The sequence below is a fragment of the Sciurus carolinensis genome, chromosome 7 (assembly GCF_902686445.1).
Source record: "Sciurus carolinensis chromosome 7, mSciCar1.2, whole genome shotgun sequence".
NCBI lineage: Eukaryota > Metazoa > Chordata > Mammalia > Rodentia > Sciuridae > Sciurus > Sciurus carolinensis.
Genome location: NC_062219.1, coordinates 84,817,168 through 84,837,160, shown reverse-complemented (window position 1 = coordinate 84,837,160; position 19,993 = coordinate 84,817,168). Strand labels below are relative to the sequence as shown.

The window sequence follows — 19,993 nt, the reverse complement described above, 5'->3', positions numbered from 1 at the left end:
TGACTTTGGCCACCTACTGTATGCCATCCCTGTGCCTCTCTTTATGGTTTTACTTGTACAAACTTCTCTGTATTCTTATTCAAGGTTGAGTGCATTTTTCCTGCTTTCTCTTCTTTTACTAGGAGCTTCTTCCCATCCCACAAATACTGATTATCTATCGCCACGAATGACAAACATGTCATTTGTTATGACTAAGGGCATTCCATCAGCCAAACACATTTTATCTTTGCAAGAGATGAATCATTGAATTATTACCTGATTTTGCCTCTCCTAGTCCTGGTTTTGCATCTTTTTGCTGATGTAAAATATAAAACACCTTCTGTTTTTTTATCTACTATATGGCGGTCATTTAAGACATACTGTGCCATTAATTTTATGTGTCAACTTGGCTAGACCACAGTATCCAATTATTTGGATAAATATTATTTTAGATGTTTCTGTGAAAGTAGTTTTAAGATGAGATTAACATTTTAATTAGGACTTTGAGGAAAGCAGATTACTCTCTACAGTATTGGTGGGCCTCATCTAATTGAGTTGAAGGTCTGAATAGAAAAAGATTGATCTCTCTGGAGGAAAAGAGAATTCTGCCAGTAGATGGCCTTCAAACTTGAACTACCCTCCGTCTCCAGCCTGCCACCTTACCTTGCAGATTTTGGACTTGCCTCTCTCCACAGTCGTGTGAGCCAAATCTTTAAAATACATCTCTCTTTGAGAATGAATATGTTGTTCTTTGTATCTTATTAGGTTTTTAACTCCAGGATGGGAAGACATTTGTTGATTCATGTACAACACAGATGATCATGGGGTGTTCAGTTTCATGGTGATATAGACTCTTTGATCTGCTTTCCTCCTTTATTCAACATTATCCAGCGTAGTCTCTGGTTTATTTTAATTTGTTCGCTGAGAAAAATATCTTGTATCTTTTCTTTCCTTTCCTTTGCCTCCACTCTCATCTCTACCTCCAAAAGTTCCCACTAAGTACAAGACAAAATCTCCTTATGTCCTACTTTCACTCTCCATGCTGTGACCAGACTAACTTTCTTAAGGCCCATTTTTATCATTCCTGTCTATATTTTGAAAATCCAGAACAAAATCATTTCTCTAACTTCCAGAGACCTGCCTGACACTTATCCTTCCCTGCTTATTTCTCTGCATTCTTCTCTGAAACTAACTGCACACTTTGCATCTTTGCTCCTGAAACTTGTACTGGAAAGGTCATCGCCCTTCTCTTCAGCAAGGTCCTCTCACAGCTCCTGGCCTATCTACAGCTCTCCAAAGGCTGTCTCTGATGCCCAGCTTCTCACTGACTTTCCTCTTCTCTGATATAACACAGTTAATAGACAATGTTTAGCCCATATACAGTTCTTTGTTTTGTTCTTAAATTTTATACATAAAATCTTCCATTGTTCATTACTTCCTAAGTGCAGTATTGAATAAAGGCAAGAGGTGGAAAGCACACCATGGTTCAGGGAGAACCTTAATTTCCTGTCCTTCTCTGTGCTTGTTGAACAATGATGTTGAAGTTCCAGCAGGATTATAATTAAGAGTTTTCCAACATGAAGTTTTGTTTGACCCCCAAATGTAGGCCTTGGGAACCTCACAGACAAGTGACTGTGTATAGTTGTCCTATAGATGGGACTGCATCTTTGAAAGCTGTCCTAACTGGATACCACAGACTACTTGGCTCAAATAACAGATATGCATTTCTCACAACTTTGGAGACCAGGAAGATCATGGCATTGGTGAATTCAGTGTCCAGTGAGGGGGTATCCTTGTAGTTTTGCAGATGGTTGTTCTCAGAGAGAGAGAGAGAGAGAGAGAGAGAGAGAGAGAGAGAGGAAGTGATAGAGAGATAGATAGATATCATCTCTGTTCTGTTTCTCCTTACAAGGGTCCTGTTTTCATGACCCAATTACCTCCCAAAGAGCCCACTCCCAAATAACATCACATTCAGGATGTAAGCTCCAAGTCTGAATTTTGGGGGGATGCAAACCAAAATTTAGTCCATAGCAACAGCAATTTATTTCCTTCAATATTTTTACCATGGCATGTTTTAAAATTGTTTTTCTTTAAGTCTTACAGTAACCTTTTTTCCTGAAAACTTTCCCAATTTTCTACATGTAATAACTGAGTAATATGTTTTTAAGTTAAGATTTCTGCTAAAATTGTCTTAATGGCTTAATTTTGAAATGCATTTAGGAGTTTATTCATTTAGTCGTCGTTCTTGTCATTAAAACTGTTTATCAGGGAAGAATGATCAGGGAGCAGGGTTCAAGAGGTTTATTCTAATTGTTTCAGTGCCACTAAGTGTGAAAGGAAACAACTGAGCCAGCTTCCAGATATCTGTGAGGGAGCTGCACAGCTTGGTGATGTGGCACCTGCCTCTCGCCAGCTGAGCCCAGAGCTGCCACATGCTGGTTTCCTGGTGCTGGTGAGGCGCTAGCATTCAGCTAGTGTTAGTAAGATACAAACACAACTCCCACCGTGTGTCAGTGGTCACTCAGGAAATGAGAAGGGGTAGATTGCAGAACCTAAACTAAAAGTCAAAAATATGACCAACGCCCAAAATGAAAAGGAAAAAATTAAAAAACCACTGGATCACTGAACGGAGTCACTAAATCAGGATACGTAGGAGGAGAAGGCAGCCCTACCGGATCTATAAATTTAAAGAAATCTTGGCAAGAGAGTCTTAAAGAAGTTTGTGAAGAGAAATTATGAGTCTCAGGAGTCTTTCTGTTTACCTTTTAGCATCCTGCATTTAGTTATCTCTTTTTCTCTTTCAAGTAGTGGCTAGATCAGTCAAAAGCTTTACTCTCATGGATAGTTATCAATCTCTCTCTTAATGTAAACCTGAAGTGATTAAAATGACCATGTCAAGGATCTCAGAAATATTAAAGACTGGCATCTCCTGCCATGTGCTCACCAGTCACCTGACTATCCAGAGGTAACAAGAAAGAATATGTGAAACCACCACCCAGCCCAATCCAGCTCACTGCTGTAGAGACTGAGACACACGTTGCCATTTCCCACTAATGAGCCTGTAACACGTTGTGCATCGCTCAGGTCAGTGTGTCCTGACGAATCCATTCAAGGCTTCAGAATTCTCTGTCTTGGTTTGATCTCATAAATTCCACTCAAATCAATCTACTTCTGTCAGCATTTCTAGCCTGGATTCCTGTTAAGAATCCTCTCATTGATCCCTTTCATTTGCTTACCTCCAGCCAGTTCTCCACAGTGCAGTCAGAAGACTTAAACTCAAATTTGGTGTGTCATTCTTTTGCTTAAAATCTTTTAGTGATTCTTAACAAGGTTCATAAAGCTCTACCTTTCCAGGGCTTCATCATTTTCTAATTCCTTCTAGTTAGTATGGTTTTCTTCACTTTTCTTCGGTATGTTGTACAGCTTTCAGCTGCCTAAAACACTGTCCATCATTCCTTAAATTTTTCTTTTACCTTCCTTTCATTCAGATAACAGCTTAAATGTTACTAAGGAATATAATATATTTTATTATTTGTAAATTGTGTGCTATTTTGTATCAGCAAAATTTTATAGTAAATTTATACAATTTATATGTATACATTTGACAACTTTTTTTTTTTTTTTTTTTTTTTTTTTGCCATTGGTGTTGAATATTTACCAGCATACCTTTATAAGCTCAGTGGTTCCAGGAATACCGTGATATTGATTTCCTTCTGTTCTCTGCTTCACTTCCCCATCCCCTTGCTGGTTTCCTGTGATCACCTCTGAAATAAATTCTTTGTAATCAAATCCTTGTCTCAGAGTCTGTTTTGGTCAAATCCAAACCATGACAGTCACAGAGAGCATTTACTTTGTTCACTATTTTATCCTCTGTGTCTAATAAGTGTGTCTAATATTTGTTGTATGAATAAATGAATAAACACCCCAGAGAGATTCTACTAATTAAGGGAATTCACTAAAATCTTTGATCCTCTGTGGTCTACTGGCACATGAAGAATTCTTTTGTATCTGTGGTTTACAGACATCTGGAATTCATTTGTGATGGACAGATCCCAATTTGCATGGGATCCCTGGGAAATCCTTGTTGCCATATGACACAAAACCAGAGAATAGTCTTACATGATATAAAGGAAGAGAAAGAGAATTATTTTGAGAAAGGATAAAGAAGTGGAAATTTTGCCATTAAGGTGAGATGCAGCTGCCAAGAGTTTCTGAAAACCGTTTAAATATGTATGTGAGTGTGCACATGTGAAGTAGTGTCAGTGTGGAAGGAAGAGAGATTCAATTTCTACCTGCATCTGCCTCTAGCTTCTTTGGAAAATGTTGAAAGAGATTCAACAGATAACTACTTTGCATAAAAATTGGACCATTTGGGGAGGGAGTTGGGAGCAGCCTGGGCAAAGGGTGATCATGAAGAGAAATTTGGGGGAATCTTTACTTGACAGCATGGTGTAGCAGAAATTACCAGTGGAATGTTTCCAGTGGAAGGTGTAATTGACATGTTAAGACAGAGCTGTCTCTCTAATTTGAGGTTATTACTGGGTGGAGCTGAATGGTGACTTCCTTTTTTGCTCATCATCTCAATTACATTAAAATATAGTCTACTCACAGAGACATCACACATGAATGGGGCCCAGGGATAATCATGGAAATCTAGGCCATTAGCCTCCAGAATGGGGAGAGAGAGGAGAAATAAGAACAGATTCAGATGGAGAAACAGGATGATTATCAGTTCACTAGAGAGTAGAGGGCCAGAACAAGAATTTCCTGGGAAATGCCAAAATATGGGGCAGGATGCTAAATTTCCCAGCCTGAAATTTCGAGGGACAGTACTAATTTACCTAATATCTAGGTTAAATCTAGAAGTACCAAATTTGAGAACTGGAAGAACTTCAACTTACTCTCATCTTTCCCTCGGCATTGTGAATACTGTATCTGGGGGTGGGTGGATTGCAAGTCTTTGCGAGATGGCTACTCTTTCCTTTTTTTAGGTGACATTTCCCTCACGGACCTCAAAGAACCATATTCTTGTTTTTTGGTGCACTCTATCACTGAACCATGCCCCTAGCTCCAGAAGAAAATTCGTAGCATACCCAAGCTAGGAAAACCTTACTTTATGTCAATGAAAAAGCAAAAATATCGATCACAGTGGCTGAAAGATTTTTTTTTTAAATAAATATTTTCAAGTCTATTTTCTTTATAAAGTGGCATAATTTAAATAACATCTTTGCAAGGCTTCCTGACTGAGAGGATATGTACATTTCTTCCCCCCGCTTTTTGGTGAGGAGAGTGACTTATTGCAAATTCCTTTCCCTTTTTGCCTACATTTACATTAATCATCATGGTAGTTGTCTCATCATACAAGTTAGAGCTGACTAAAGTTCTTCAGCACTTTCATTTTGATCTAAGTATTTACCAATAAGGAACCTGGCCCCACATGTAAGAAGGGAACCTACCCTCCAGGAGTCTACTGTCTGAGTCTGATAGCACTGATGGGTTTAGTAGGACAAAGGGACAAAGAGTTATGAAACTGTGATGATGTGCCAGACACAGGAGTTTTAAAAAAGGAATAAGAACATGTCCTTTTACTTCAGCAATTCAGTCTGGGAGAGATTCCAGACACACACAGCAATAATTTAAATATGATGTGGTAAGTGTTCGATGGAGGTATGCAGTCTTTTTGCTATGGAACCAGGAAACAGATGGTATTCATGAATCCTTTTTAGGGAGCAGTTGAGGAAAGCTTCACGAAAGGTGGCAGGCTAACTGGAACTTAAAGTATGAGTTGGAGGTCATCCATAAAGGTGAAGAAACATGAGAATGGATAACATTTTGGCAATGATGAGTGGTATGATCAGAACTGATGGTAGAATGCTGTTTCTGGACCACTGATTTGACTCTGAGCTTCTTAGTAGACAGATTAAAAAGGAAAATGAATTGTTTTCATCAACTCTGACTTTCATGGAGGGATTGTGATACACATTCATTTATTCACTTTCTTAGTTCACTCAACATATATTAATTTCCTGTCTAATGTATGCTGGCCATCTAGGTAGGCTCTGACAATATAGCGCTGAATAAGCAGACCTCGTGGAACATTAGCAGCCAGGTTCTGTACTAAGGTCATTCAACTTAGTTCTCATTTCACTGACTACTTTTGATGAAGTCAAAGGCTGAGACGAGAATAAGAAGAGTTGAAAATGTGTACTGATTTTAACATATTACCCATATAGGTAATGAAAGGTAAAAAAATGTTCAATAGTATAATACCCCTGCCTAAAGTTTGCTTCTTCACTTAAAATATTCAAGTTATTAAGAATCCTGGATTACATTTTAAATGGATGCCTTGTAAGTGAAAAACATCTGTAATTTGGAAAAGAGAAGTCAAAAGGCCTTTTCTTAATAGAACAGATGATCATTCTAATGAGCAAAACTGGGAATGTATTGCTGTCTATACACAGCTACACCAAACCAATTCACAAAACAATTTCTACCCTTATGATTTGATACTATTGAATGAGTTGTGTGGAGGACAGGATGTCGAATTTCTTCTATATGTTCATAACTCTGACTTTTATGAATCAGAAGTAATCTTAACAGAAAACTTGCTCAGCAAGAAAGAATGGCTTGGGATTCAACTACTTTAAAAATATTAATACTAGAGGACCTCACAGTTATAACATTTGATGTTCAAGAGGCACATTTTCCAAGTACTTTTTCTCAGAGAATTAATTACTAAATTAAACTGCTTAAGTAAAAAGATTTCTAAGAGTGTTTTACTGGAATTCTAATGACTTTGTGGGTGTTTGGTGACACTAACCCTCAGAAATTTTCCAGGATAAAATTATCTTAATAATATCATGGCGCAGAACGTTGGAGTCCTCATTTTATCTGTGCATCAAAGAGATCCAGAATTGTTGATGAGGGAAGGAAGTCTTGGTCTTGTTTAGGGTACTCTTGTTTTTGTTCTTCATAGAGGAAAAGTGGGATTTTTATTTTTTAAAGTAGGAATATTTCCTGGTTAGGGTCTCCATTTTTCACTAAGATATGGAATTTTTATTCTCAGCTGGGCTGATTATGAAAGCATATGGATCTCTCCTTAATTGGCAACAAAGAATATTTGCACCCTAGGCCCACATCAGCAAATAAAACTCTTTTTGCTCAATAATAGCCAAAAGCTCAGTTATGAGACATAATTTTTACTTACAGAGCATTGACTAAAGGTTATGCAGCAATTCATTCTTTTAATTACTCTCAAATCTGTTCTATGTAGGTGGGCTGTCAGAACCTCACCTCTCTTAGATCTGTTGTAATGAAGTGGGCTTTGGTATTTATTACACATCTCTGGTGGGGTCTCAGAGCAAATGCCTGACACTGGTTTTACACAGTGGGGAGGCTGGTGCAGACAGGACCTGGTTCATTATAATCCAGACCATCCACCCACTATAGAACCACAAGAGTAATTTTTCTTCTAAGCAATTTCCATGCTGTAAACATGCAGATCTAAATTACATGACTGATGGTGTTTTCCTTCTTACACAGTCTGCTCAGAAGCTCAGAGCCAAATTCATGAACCACCTAAAGCTAAGTTATACAACTTTATGATGTTCATTTTTTATACAATTTTCTCTACAGTGTCATTTGATTTCTTGAAAAAAAATATTGATGTGAAACTCTAACAATACAAAATAAATCATTTATTTTATTTCTTATTATCACTACTTTTATTATTATTGTTATTATTCATGGTGTTGGAGATTGAACCCAGGGCCTTGCTTATGCAAAGCAAGTGCTCTACCAGTGAGTTACCATTGAGCTCTAAAACTAACCATTCAAAAATAAAATATACACCAAAAATTCCACCAGAAAACTTCTAGAACTCATAAATGAATTCAGCAAAGTAGCTGGATATAAAATCAATACCCATAAATCAAATGCATTTCTATATATAAGTTATGAATCCACTACAAGAGAAATTAGGAAAACTACCCCATTCACAGTAGCCTCAAAAAAAAAAATACTTGGAAATCAATCTAACAAAAGGGGTGCAAAAACTCTACAATGAAAACTACAGAACACTAAAGAACAAAATTGAAGAAGACCTTAGAAGATGGAAAGATCGCCCATGCTCTTGGATAGGCAGAATTCATATTGTCAAAATGGTTATACTACCAAAAGTGTTATGTAGATTCAATGCAATTCCTTTTAAAATCTCAATGACGTTCTTCATGGAACTAGAAAAAGCAATCGTGACATTCATTTAGAAAAATAAGAGAGTCAGAATAGCCAAGGCAATCCTTAGCAAGAAGAGTGAAGCAGGTGACATCACAATACCAGACTTTAAAGTGTACTACAGAGCAATAGTAACAAAATAGTTATAAAAACAGCATGGTATATGCACCAAAATAGACATGTAGACCAATTGTACAAAATAGAAGACACAGAGACAAACCCACACAAATATGGTCATCTCACACAAGACAAAGGTGCCAAAAACATACATTGGAGAAAAGATAGCCTATTCAACAAATAGTGCTAGGGAAACTGAAAATCCATATGCAATAAAATGAAATTAAACCTCTATCTCTCACCCTACACAAAAATCAACTCAAAGTGGATTGAAGACTTTGGCACTAGAACACAGAATCTGCGCCTAACAAGAAAATGTAGACCCAAATCTTCATCATGACAGCTTAGGACCTGACTTCCTTAACAAGACTCCTAAAGCACTAGAAGTAAAGTTAAGATTCTGTAAATGGGATGGATTCAAACTAAAAAGCTTTTTCTTAGCAAAGGAAACAATTAATAATGTGAAGAGAGAGCCTACAGAATGGAAGAAAATCTTAACCACCCACACCTCAGATATAGCACTAATCTCCAGGATACATAAAGAACTCAAAAAAAATTAACACCAAAAAAACCCAAATAACTCAATCAATAAATGGGCTAAGGAACTGAACAGACACGTCACAGAAGAAGAAATACAATCCATCAACAAACATATGAAAAAATATTCATCATCTATTGCAATTAGAGGGATGCAAATCAAAGCTACTCTAAGATTTCATTTTACTCCAGTCAGAATGACAATTATCAAGGATGCAAGCAATAATAAGCATTGATGAGGATGTGGGGAAAAAGGTACACTCATACATTGCTGGTGGGACTGCAGATTGGTGCAACCACCATGGAAAGTAGCATAGAGATCCCTAAGAAAACTTGGAATGGAACCACCATTTGCCCCAGCTATCCCACTCCTCCGTTTATGCCCAAAGGACTTAATATCAGCATATTACAGGAATGTAGCCACATCAATGTTTATAGAAGCTCAATTCACAATAGCTAAACTATGGAAGCAAACTAGATGCCCTTCAAAGATGAATGGATAAAGAAAATGTGGTACATAAACACAATGGAATATTACTCAGTCTTAAGAATGAAATTATGGCATTTGCAGGTAAATGGATGGAACTAGAGAATATCATGCTAAGTGAAGTAAGCCAATCCTGGAAAACCAAGGGTCAAATATTTTCTCTGATAAGCAGATGCTGATCCATAGTTGGGGGTGGGTAGGGAAAAATGAAGGTACTTTGGATTATGCAGAGGGCAGTGAGGGGAGGGATGGGGCAGTGGGGATGGGAAGGACAGTAGAATGAGACAGACATTATTACCCTTCAAACACGCATGATTGCACTATTGGTGTGACTCAGCACCGTGTACAGCCAGAGGAATGAGAAGTTATGCTCCATTTGTGCATAATGTGTCAAAATGCATTCTACTGTCACATAACCAATTAGAACAAATTTAAAAATTTTAAAAAGTAAAAGATCCAGTGATATTTAGTATATTCACAATGTTATGCAACCACTGCCACATCTGGTTTCAAAATATTTGTTTCACAAAAAGAGTCATCTTGGTTCTCTTTCATTTTTCTTTTGATTCTTTAAAATGAAATCTTACACTGTAAGCATGTCTACGAAATGCCAGAAATCTTTTTTTTTTTTTAATGAACCAGGTTTTTAGTACACACATAAAAATATCTAAAACAAGCCCAAGTGCAGGAGGTGGAGAACATGGAGCCAGGGAGTAGAAGAAGAATGAAGCAGTCACTTTGTGCAAGCCAAATGAAAAAGGAATTTCAAGAAGGAAGTGGTCAAAAAGAGCCACGTGCCAAAAATGTCACATGAAGTGAAGATGGAAATGATGCTGCCAATTGATTAGTTAGGAAGTCATACATGACTTTTATAAAGGCAAGTCTCTATAACATGTGGCTCTGAGGCAAAAACTTATTGTGACAAGGAGGTGAGATAATAGACTCGGAAGCCTAGAACATTTCAAAAAATTGACAAGGGAATGAAATAGAGAAGAAGCCATGTTTTGAGGGTAGAGTAAGTTTGAGGTTATTTTTTTTAAAGGTTGGGGCTACTTAAGTCAAATATGGTATAAGTGAAGAAAAGTTGAATGATGGTCCTGGTTCTATGATCATCTCTGGGGTGAGCTTGAGCGAGTCACTTCACATCTCCAGCCTTGGTTTTCTCAACTGTGAAACACAGTGGCTTAACCAAATTACCTTGGGGATTCCTTCCAGCTTTAGTGTTCTATGGTGTACTCATGGATAAAAGGAATGTGAAAATAAAACAAGAACAGTAAAGCAATTTTCAAAATACAATAATGATTTTGTCACAGATACACTAATTTTTATTGGTCTACTTGAAATGCTGATTGTATAATTGGATTTTATGATATTATAATGAAAGAAAAGAATCTAGTGAGCATTTCATTTCAATCATTTTGCCAGAAGGTGTGTTTCATTGTATCCAATAACCTTTCAAATAATTTGCAAGTCAACATGATGGTCGATGTGGATTGTGGTTGATTATAAGTAGTTAAAAATGCTTTGGTACTTGTCCCATTGACATGATAAGTTCCATTTTTTTTTTTTTTTATCCTTGAATATGGAAGGGCTCTCTGCAGCAGCTCAGCCATCAGAATGTGAGAAAATGGTGTTATTTCTGGGCCCTTAAGAGAATGGAATGCTGACTATTTTGACCTGGCTTCTATGCTGTGAGGAAGCCCAAGCAGCCCCATGGAGAGGCACTATAGGGAACAAATGAGGCCCTAGGCAATAGCTCTGATTGAGAACTGACTTGCTAGACATGTGTGTGTGCGTGAACCATCTTGAAAATGAATATTCAACACCAATAGAGATGTTCTAACTGGCAGACATGGAGCAGAGAAGAGCTGCCCTCGCTGATCCCTGTCCAAATTTCAGATTTAAAGAAAAAATAAGTGGCCAAAGTCATTAATTTTAGGAATGATGCATAACACAGCAATACATAACTGTATTGTGTTATTTGTTATTCATCTAGTAAACCAAATCTCACTGGGTAGGTGATTCTGCTATCATGACATATAATCATTTCTGAAAAGACTTGTATTCTATAAAATTGCATACCAATTGTGTACAACATTTATGAGGAAAATAAGATTGATGTAGAATTTTGCAAAGATAGCCTTAACTAAAACAGTAACAGTCCTATTAAAAATAACAGCCATTGACTGGGTGCAGTGGCACATGCCTGTTATCCTGGAGATTTGGGAGGCTGAGACAGGAGAATCACAAGTTCAAGGTTGGTCTCAGCAACTTAGTGAGACCCTGTCTCAAAATAAAAATAAAAAGACCTGAGGATGTGGCTCAGTGGTAAAATGACCCTGGGTTAAATCACCAGTACCATTAAAACAAAACAAAACAAAAAAAACAGCCATAAAAAATTTCTACTGGTATTCACACTTAGAATCACAATGCATTCTTATAGGCCTGTATCCTTGGACTTGTATTTTATAAAAGATATTTTTACTTGTAGTTTTACCAGAGTCCACGATAAAGTGGACAGAATAGGGGTTCTTGGAGCACTAAATCATCTACTTATTGAACTACAGAAGGTTCTTATGCAAGAATTTCAGTCCCTTTCTCCAAGGTCTTCATATATGGCTGAAGATTTCTTTTTAACTATGAGAAGGATTAATCCTATTGCCTTTTGAAGTTCTTGGAAATTCAAAAGTAAATCAAGAGGTCTTGTGAGTATCAACTTTCTTATTTGTTGTAGAGCATAAACAGCACATCTGTATGTGGTGTGTAGAACAACAGGCCAAGAATAAGGACCCAATCCTCTATTGCCATAGCCTGCATCATGAACCTCGGCCTTGTAACCCACCTTGTCTGATGGACTCAGTTTCAAAGGCAGAAGAGACTGCTGTTCTGTGTGGGCAGCAGTTGGTGCTGCTTTGGTTTCAGTTTCCTTCACCAGATCTGCCAGAAAGGCTTGTCAGTACTCACTGTGGGATGGAAACTAGGGCTGAGAGAAGGACACTGGGTATCCTGTTCCTCAGAAGCCAGTTCAGTGGACAGCTCTTCTGTTGGAAGTGCTGGTGAGAACAAATCTTCTCTTGTGGGGCAATGACTTTGTCACAGGTCTTTGAGGTAGCGTCACAGATGGATTCCTAACAGAGAATGTTGTCATCTATCACTGACTTTGTGCAAAGAAACTCACCAGGTTGTCCAGGTCCTTCTCTGTCCACTGTCTCGACCCTGGGTTCAATAAGGGGAAGCTCTGGACTCAAAGCAGCATCCTGAAGAATGAATTTAGAAAGAAAGATTGAGGCAGAACATGTTTTATACATGAGAAGGGTTATAGTCCATATTTTACAAATTTTTATCTAATATTAAGCAAATTATTTTGTAGTTAGCATACATTTACTACAGAGGAAGATTTTGATTTAAAAATATGTCCTACAAGGATTACATGCACTGGTACAGTGATCTATTACATGATCTATTGCTGTTTGGCTAACTGGTTTGTCTGAAAAGGGCTCACTATTAACACTTTGAATTGCATATATCTTGTTCCAACTTTTTAATTCTTTCATTTTAAGAGGGAATAGAGTGTAGTCAACACTTATGAACACTTTAGTGACAACTTCTGGCACAAATTAAATTAATGTACCTTTAAGTACAAAAATTACTATTCATTATTTTTACTTTCTAAGATATTAATTTACATTTATGACCTCCCATAAATAAATATGTAGGTAAGATTTTAAGAATTAAAAGTATATTTATAAGGTATGTTTATATTTCCAGTTATTTCTGAAAATCAAAGCTAAATAATATATTCTGCTTTAATTATTCTTTTTGTTCATAAAAATGTGTTTGTTTTATCAAAAAGGGAGTACAACTTCACTCTAATTGAAAAGAAGCTCTAAATTCAAGGAAACTTTGAATTTTAGAATATTTGAAATGCAAGTTGAATTATATTTTATTAATACAGTTACTGGAAGTGGGTTAACCAAGCACAGCCTGTAAAAACAGAGAATCATAATTAATATAGATTTTTCTCTATTCAGTACATAAACTGATTTTGTTTGATGGAAGGTTTTGAAGCTTTGTTCCCATTTGAACAACAGGACAACAAATGCACTCACCTTTATGACATCAGCAAGGGGTGTGGGCAACCCTGACTGGGTGTCAGGTTTGGAGACTGGCGACAGTAAAACTTCTGTGGATGAAAAATCATAGAGTTTGATAGTTTATTTATTTTTTTCTTTTATGATTGGGACAATAAAACAGGGTTGAAAAATGTGGCAATAGCCCATTCTTAAGGAGCAGTACAACTAATCATTAAGAAATCAGCATTGCATAGACTAGTGGTTATTAATCTCATTGGTTCATTGAAGAACAAATACAAAGGTTGCACCTTGCATACTTGTTTGATAAGAAGAGGCTAATGGTGGGGAGAGGCTGGTGTGGTCAGTGGATACAAATGGGCTAGATAGGAGAAATAAGTGCTAGGGTTCTAAGGCTCAGTGACTTAGTAAATAATAATAATAATAATAATAATAATAATAATAATGTATTTTATATTCCAAAATTTGCTAGAAGAGAAGTTTTTGAATCCCCTCATCACAAAGAAATGATAAATGTATGAAGTGATGGATAGGTTAACTACCACAATTTGATCATTACATAATGAATATTTGAATCATTACATTGTATCCCATGAATATGTATAATTATTGTATCAATTAAAAATAATAAAAATTTAAAAAGAATAGTTCTTAAGTTCAATTTTTAGGATGTTCAGTTCTGTTCTACAGATTCGGGCCAAGCATTGAGACTGACTGAGTAGGCCGGTGGAGATAAAAATATGACTAAGCTGACAAAGAAATAAATGGCTGGCATAACTACTGGAATCATGATCAGTTTGTGGAGTCCTAGTTCCTTCCTTAAACCTGATTCTCAGAATATCCCAGAAGACTCGACTCTGAGACAAACCCAGAGCATCAGATGGTTTCTGACAGGAGGCTGAAGTTGACCTTCTTTGACCTTGGAGATACATGATCTGTCTGTCACAGTAAGGATCTGACCTTATTTCCTGCTAGAACACTGCGTCAGATTTCAGGGAGCTTTGAGATGTTTTTCAGTGTTAAGAGTTTGCCTATCTGAACCAGATAAAAACTGAACCAGAAAAAGAACTGGCAAAAAATGACAAGACTGTGCCGTGTGATACTAAAATGGCTCCTGGGTGTCTCCAGGCACCCTCTGAGGATCCTGAGCATGTCCAGTTATCTTATTGACCTCTTTAGATCCATTTTCCTGTCCTATCCCTTTTACTTTCTGCCTTTGGAGGTTGACTGGTATACAATGCGTCAATGGTTCCTTGCCTTCTGTCTTTGAGATGGCTTAGATTATTAGGGAGGTAGTAATGAGGCCTTGCTGCTTCTAGCGGTAGGAAACTGCCCTGTTTCTTTGACTAGAGGCAAACTCTTGTAAATAGTCCCTTTATCAAATTCTCATCAAATTATTCTAATTTGAGTGTGCCATCTGTTTCCTGCTAGGACCTGAACAATTTACTAGATGAGGGAATCAGTTTAGGTTATGTGAGGCGAATAAAATTATTCATGGGTTCTTTTCTCTGTCTGGTTTCCATAGGATGACAATAGTGGATCTGGGCTGAACTGAAAAACTTGGATTCTTCTAGAGCTATTCTTGGTACAAAGTGGTCACCAAAGGCTCATCAAACAAAACACAGAAGGAAGTGAAGATAGAAATGGCACCGTACGTAATGTGTCTGCTTCAGTAATGACTCACTTTATAAGGCCTACATTAAAAGGAGTTTCCATGAGACACTCACACTTCCTAGCCTCTCTGTCAAAATAAGGATAAACTTAGAACCATAACATCGCCAACTGACCATCAGTGAACTGAATTGTTCCCACATCCATGGATTGGTCTTCCTCTAGTAATCTGCTGATCAGTTTTTTGAGGTCTATGGTGGTGAGATGGATTTCTGATTGCTTATTCTCCTCCATGGTTCCATGATGGAGTCCTTCACTTTCAATTTTGTTGGAATCAGAAGATAGGAGGTCACTTGTGGGTCTTTTTCCTTCTGTAGGATCTCTTTTAAAAATGGCCATAAGTTGCATCTCTATGGAACTTGAACTGTGAACAGCAGAGGACACATTCCACTCAAAGTCATTGTTACATGCCTTCTAAAGAGAGTCACTATGTTGCTACAAATCTTCAGGACAGCTTCAACCTCTTTTCTGATAGGATCTTAAAGAACATTTCACATAAAGCGTTTTAGTATTTAGCAGATATTTGACATGGAGAAAAAGAATTGACATATTTTGGTTCTGAAATAGAATGTCAGAATGGGGGTTAAGTCCAGTTTGAAGAAGGAATACAATCTGAATCAATGATTTTTTTTTTTTTTTTTACATTAGGTCTTTTTGAAAAAGTGTTAATTGTCCAATGTTAATTGACCAATGTTTTTGGTGGTCTTAAAAAGTCATGATGTGCCAATCAGCAAGAGGATGAATTGTTCAATCTTCATTAAATACTCTCCTTTACAAAGGTCTATGAAATAATATAGTACAAAACAGTGGGACAATAGGTTATGCATATTCTAATCAAGTCAAACTTTAGTTATTAAGGCCATTTCTCTTCTACCTTTCTCATGGAGCAATTTTTAAATAAAAAATACTCTAAATGAAATAACCAGAGGAAGAAATAAAATAACAGAAAATGTGAGAAAATAGGAAGGAAAGTTGTATATTTTATACAATTAACTGTATTTATTATCATTTTTGTTATTCAATGCCTTTTGCACATAAAAATGAAACAAGATTCTCTATAGCTCTGTCCTCAAAAATCAGTTTTTACTTTTTGGTTCATGTCATAAATCTACACAGGGATGCAGGAGTGGTTTAAAGGCCACTGGAACTGATAATGTGTATTCTTGGCAGTTCTTCAGACCACACGATCAGTCAGAGTCTACAGTTCATTATTTCACTAGTCAATTAGAGGAGCCAGAGCTTCTTATTATTGAACTCTCCAAGGTATAGTGGGTCCTTTTGCTAGTTCAAACTGACCTTGGAACCAAGGAGCAAATTAGTTTCTCTGCTTTATTCCAGGCTTAGTTTGGTTGCTTGTAATGTATGCACAACTTCCCATTACAAACAACCTTTAAGAAAGTTAACTTTAAGAAATAGTTAAATCATGGTTGCACCTTAGATATGTGTTTTAATGTTTTTCTAATTGGACCTTGAGTTTTATAGAATCCTTTTCAGCTGATCAGGTCAGTTTTTTCCTGACTCTCGTTGTAATTTTTGACTTGAGTGGTTATTTTTTTCATTACTAGCTTATTTAGTTACTTCCATTTAAATAAGAAACCACTAAAAACTCATAGGCTTATCCCAGACATTATATATAAATTATTAGTACATTGTCAACATACAAATTGTGGAGAAAACCATATTTCAAAAATAATAAATTCCAAATTACCCATTTCTTTCTTTCTTTGGTCTTCATTTCATCACGTGCAATGGAAACATGCAAGGGAGAAAAAAGTTTTATGATATTTATTGAGTCATTCAATAAATTATTTCATATACAAAATATTTCCTTGCATAGTTTCTTACGTTTGTCCAAAGTTTAGAAGGACACATACAAACACCCTCAGAATTTGGAAGGAAATAATTATTGACAGCTATATCACTCTCAGAATGTAAACATCATTACATGATATTTCTATTAGGATTTGAATTTTTGCTCAAAAATTTATGTTTTTATGGTCTTCCTCCTACACTCATTTCCTCATATTGTTCCTTAAATAGGCTGCAAGTACATTCTATTGCTCTTACATTTTGGGTGGTGCTATTTCCAGGAAGTTCTTAAAAAGTATTTTATTTAAGGATTTCTCACCTCCCAAATGGCATTAGATGATTAGTTTATGCCTAAAGATAATTTACCTGATGTTCAACCCTAGACCTAGTGTTTTATTGGCTATATTTTGAGTTGCTTTGATTAGTAACCTTTGAGGGATTGATTTAATTCACCATGGGACCACTTTCAAAGAAAACCACCACCTGTTTACTGAGTGGGTGGTGTGTACCAAGAAGTTCATGTTCATTCTCATTTAATTTTTTCCACAGTGCAATCTCCACTTCACAGATACGGCAACAGGAAGTGAGAGGGAAAGTATCAGTTGAAAAGTGTAGAGGTAGGTTTCAAACTCTGGCCTGTCTGCCCTCACCTGTGCTCATTTTGCCACACCACTACCTGCTTCTTGCCTGAAAAAAGACCCTTTGGCTGCTACAACTGACCACTATGTCTTAGACTTCTCTGGGTATATATGAATTTGCTTTAGAAGCTATATTCAGTTTTCAAAGTTTCAAACAAGTTGCTTACTAAGACACCGCCCATGAGATGAGATTAGTGTTGTTGGTCTTCCTGCCTGAACTATGAATTCATCTAGCTTTCTTCCTCTGATGTAATATGACATGTTTTAGTCACGCTACTACTTGTCTTCTGTGGTTTCAGGGAGAATCTATGACTACTTAACTAGCCTGTTCTGTGGGGAGGGATTTCCTTCTCTACCAGTTAGATATTCACCCAGAACCAGCAATAGTTTGTGATCCATGAAACTCAGAAGAGAGGCCAGGTTTCCTGGGCCAAGACTCTACCCTGTTAATTAAAAAAATTGCTTTATTCACATATCATTGCATAAGTAAAATAGACATGTTTAAGATGCACAATTGGATATATTTGATACTATGCACTTGTAAACCATTACCACAATTGAGACAGGGAGCATATTCTTCATCCCAATGCTTTATCATGCCCCTTGGTAACCCTACTCTTCCACCTCTCTCCACTATTTCCAAGCAACTTCTGATTTGTTTCCTGTCATCATAGATTAGTCTGCAATTTCTAGATTTTAATATAAATGGAATTATAATGTATTTTCACTTGCTTTCTTTCATTTAACCTCATTTTGAGATGAACCCTTGTCATTATGTCTTCCAATAGTTCATTCCTTTGTGGAAATGGAGTCTGTTGTAAGAATATGCAACTACTGTTGGTCAATTGCTCTGTTGATGAACATTTTGGTGTTTCCAGTTCTTGGTTATTACAAATAAAGCTGCTATGAACATTTGTGTACCTGTCTTTCAAAGAGTGTACACTCCACACTTCAGATAGAGCACTAATCTCCAGAATTTATAAAGAACTCAAAAAACTTTACACAAAGAATACTAATAGCCCAATCAATAAATGGGCTAAGGAAATGAGCAGGCACTTCACAGAAGATTTACAAGCAGTCAACAGATACATGAAAAAATGTTCAACATCTCTAGTAATGAGAGAAATGCAAATCAAAACTACCCTAAGATTTCATCTCATCCCAATTAGAATGGCTATTACCAAGAATACAAGCAACAATAGGTGTTGACAAGGATGTGGAGAAAAAGATACATTCATACATTTCTATGGGATGCAAATTGGTGCAGGCACTCTGAACAGCAGTATGGAGATTCCTCAGAAAACTTGGAATGGAACAATCATTTGACCCAGCTATTCCATTCCTTGGCCTATACCTGAAGGACTTAAAATCAGCATACTACAATGACATGGCTACATCAATGTTTATAGCAGCTCAAATCACAATAGCTAGATTGTGGAAGCAACCTAGATTCCCTTCAACAGATGAATGGATAAAGAAATTGTGGTTTATATACACAATGGAATATTATTCAGCCATTTATTTAGAGGAATAAAATTATGGCATTTGCAGGTAAATAGATGGAGTTGGAGAATATCATGTTAAGTGAGACAAGCAATCCCCAAAATCCAAAGACTGAATGTTTTCTCTGATAAGTGAATGATGATACATAATGAGGGGGAGGGTGGGGGTAAGGGAACAATGGAGGAAGGATGGATTGTGTAGAGGGAAATGAGGGGTGGGGAGGGGGTGAAGGGAAGGAAAGATAATGGAATGAGACAAACATCATTGCCCTACGTACAATTACGCAAACGGTGTGACTCTACTTCGTGTATAACCAGAGAACTGAAAAGTTGTACCCCATTTGTGTACAATGAATCAAAAAAAAGTGTGAACACTCCAACTATATTGAATGATTATGAATGGTTTCCTACATTTGCTGTAAGGGATAAGACAATATTTTACCTTTTACTGTTATTTTTTTAACAGTAAAAATAATTTACAGTAAAGATAAATATAGTTTTACACATAAATACTGTCAAAGTGTTTAAACTGTGAAAATAATAATAGATGTCTTAATTTTCCAGTTGTGTTGACAGAATCAAATGAGGTCACTGATACAAGAGTACTTGTGAAAATATAAATCAGCTTTTATACAAATGAGCTGAAGTAAAGGCAGCATAGGACTCAGAGGTGTGAGTCTTCTGTGGGGATCTATCCCTACAAGGAACCGATTTCCTTCATATTAAATTTTATTGCAATATACCGAGCACTCTCATTGATGACCAAAAGTTTATCTTGCTAACAAGCATATCATTTATTGTATTCAGGCATCAGAATATTTTTCCTGGTGGGCTGAAGTTTTATGACATAATTAACATCATTGGGAAAATGTCATCAATCTTACTTATAAGCATCTTGGCATGAATAAACCCTTACAGAGATAAACACCT

The 19,993-nt window shown here is 36.6% G+C and overlaps 1 protein-coding gene across 1 annotated transcript in view; it reads right to left on the bottom strand.

Moving 5' to 3' along the window:
- Impg1 (interphotoreceptor matrix proteoglycan 1) overlaps nt 1–19,993 on the bottom strand; it is a 136,683-nt gene that overhangs the window by 69,283 nt on the left and 47,407 nt on the right. Inside the window, exons 9-12 of the mRNA XM_047559188.1 lie at nt 16,823–16,843; nt 15,231–15,478; nt 13,462–13,535; nt 12,527–12,609 (exon numbers count right to left, since the gene is read on the bottom strand). Of these exons, the coding sequence (XP_047415144.1) occupies nt 12,527–12,609; nt 13,462–13,535; nt 15,231–15,478; nt 16,823–16,843 (426 nt within the window). The remainder of the gene's footprint in view (nt 1–12,526; nt 12,610–13,461; nt 13,536–15,230; nt 15,479–16,822; nt 16,844–19,993) is intronic.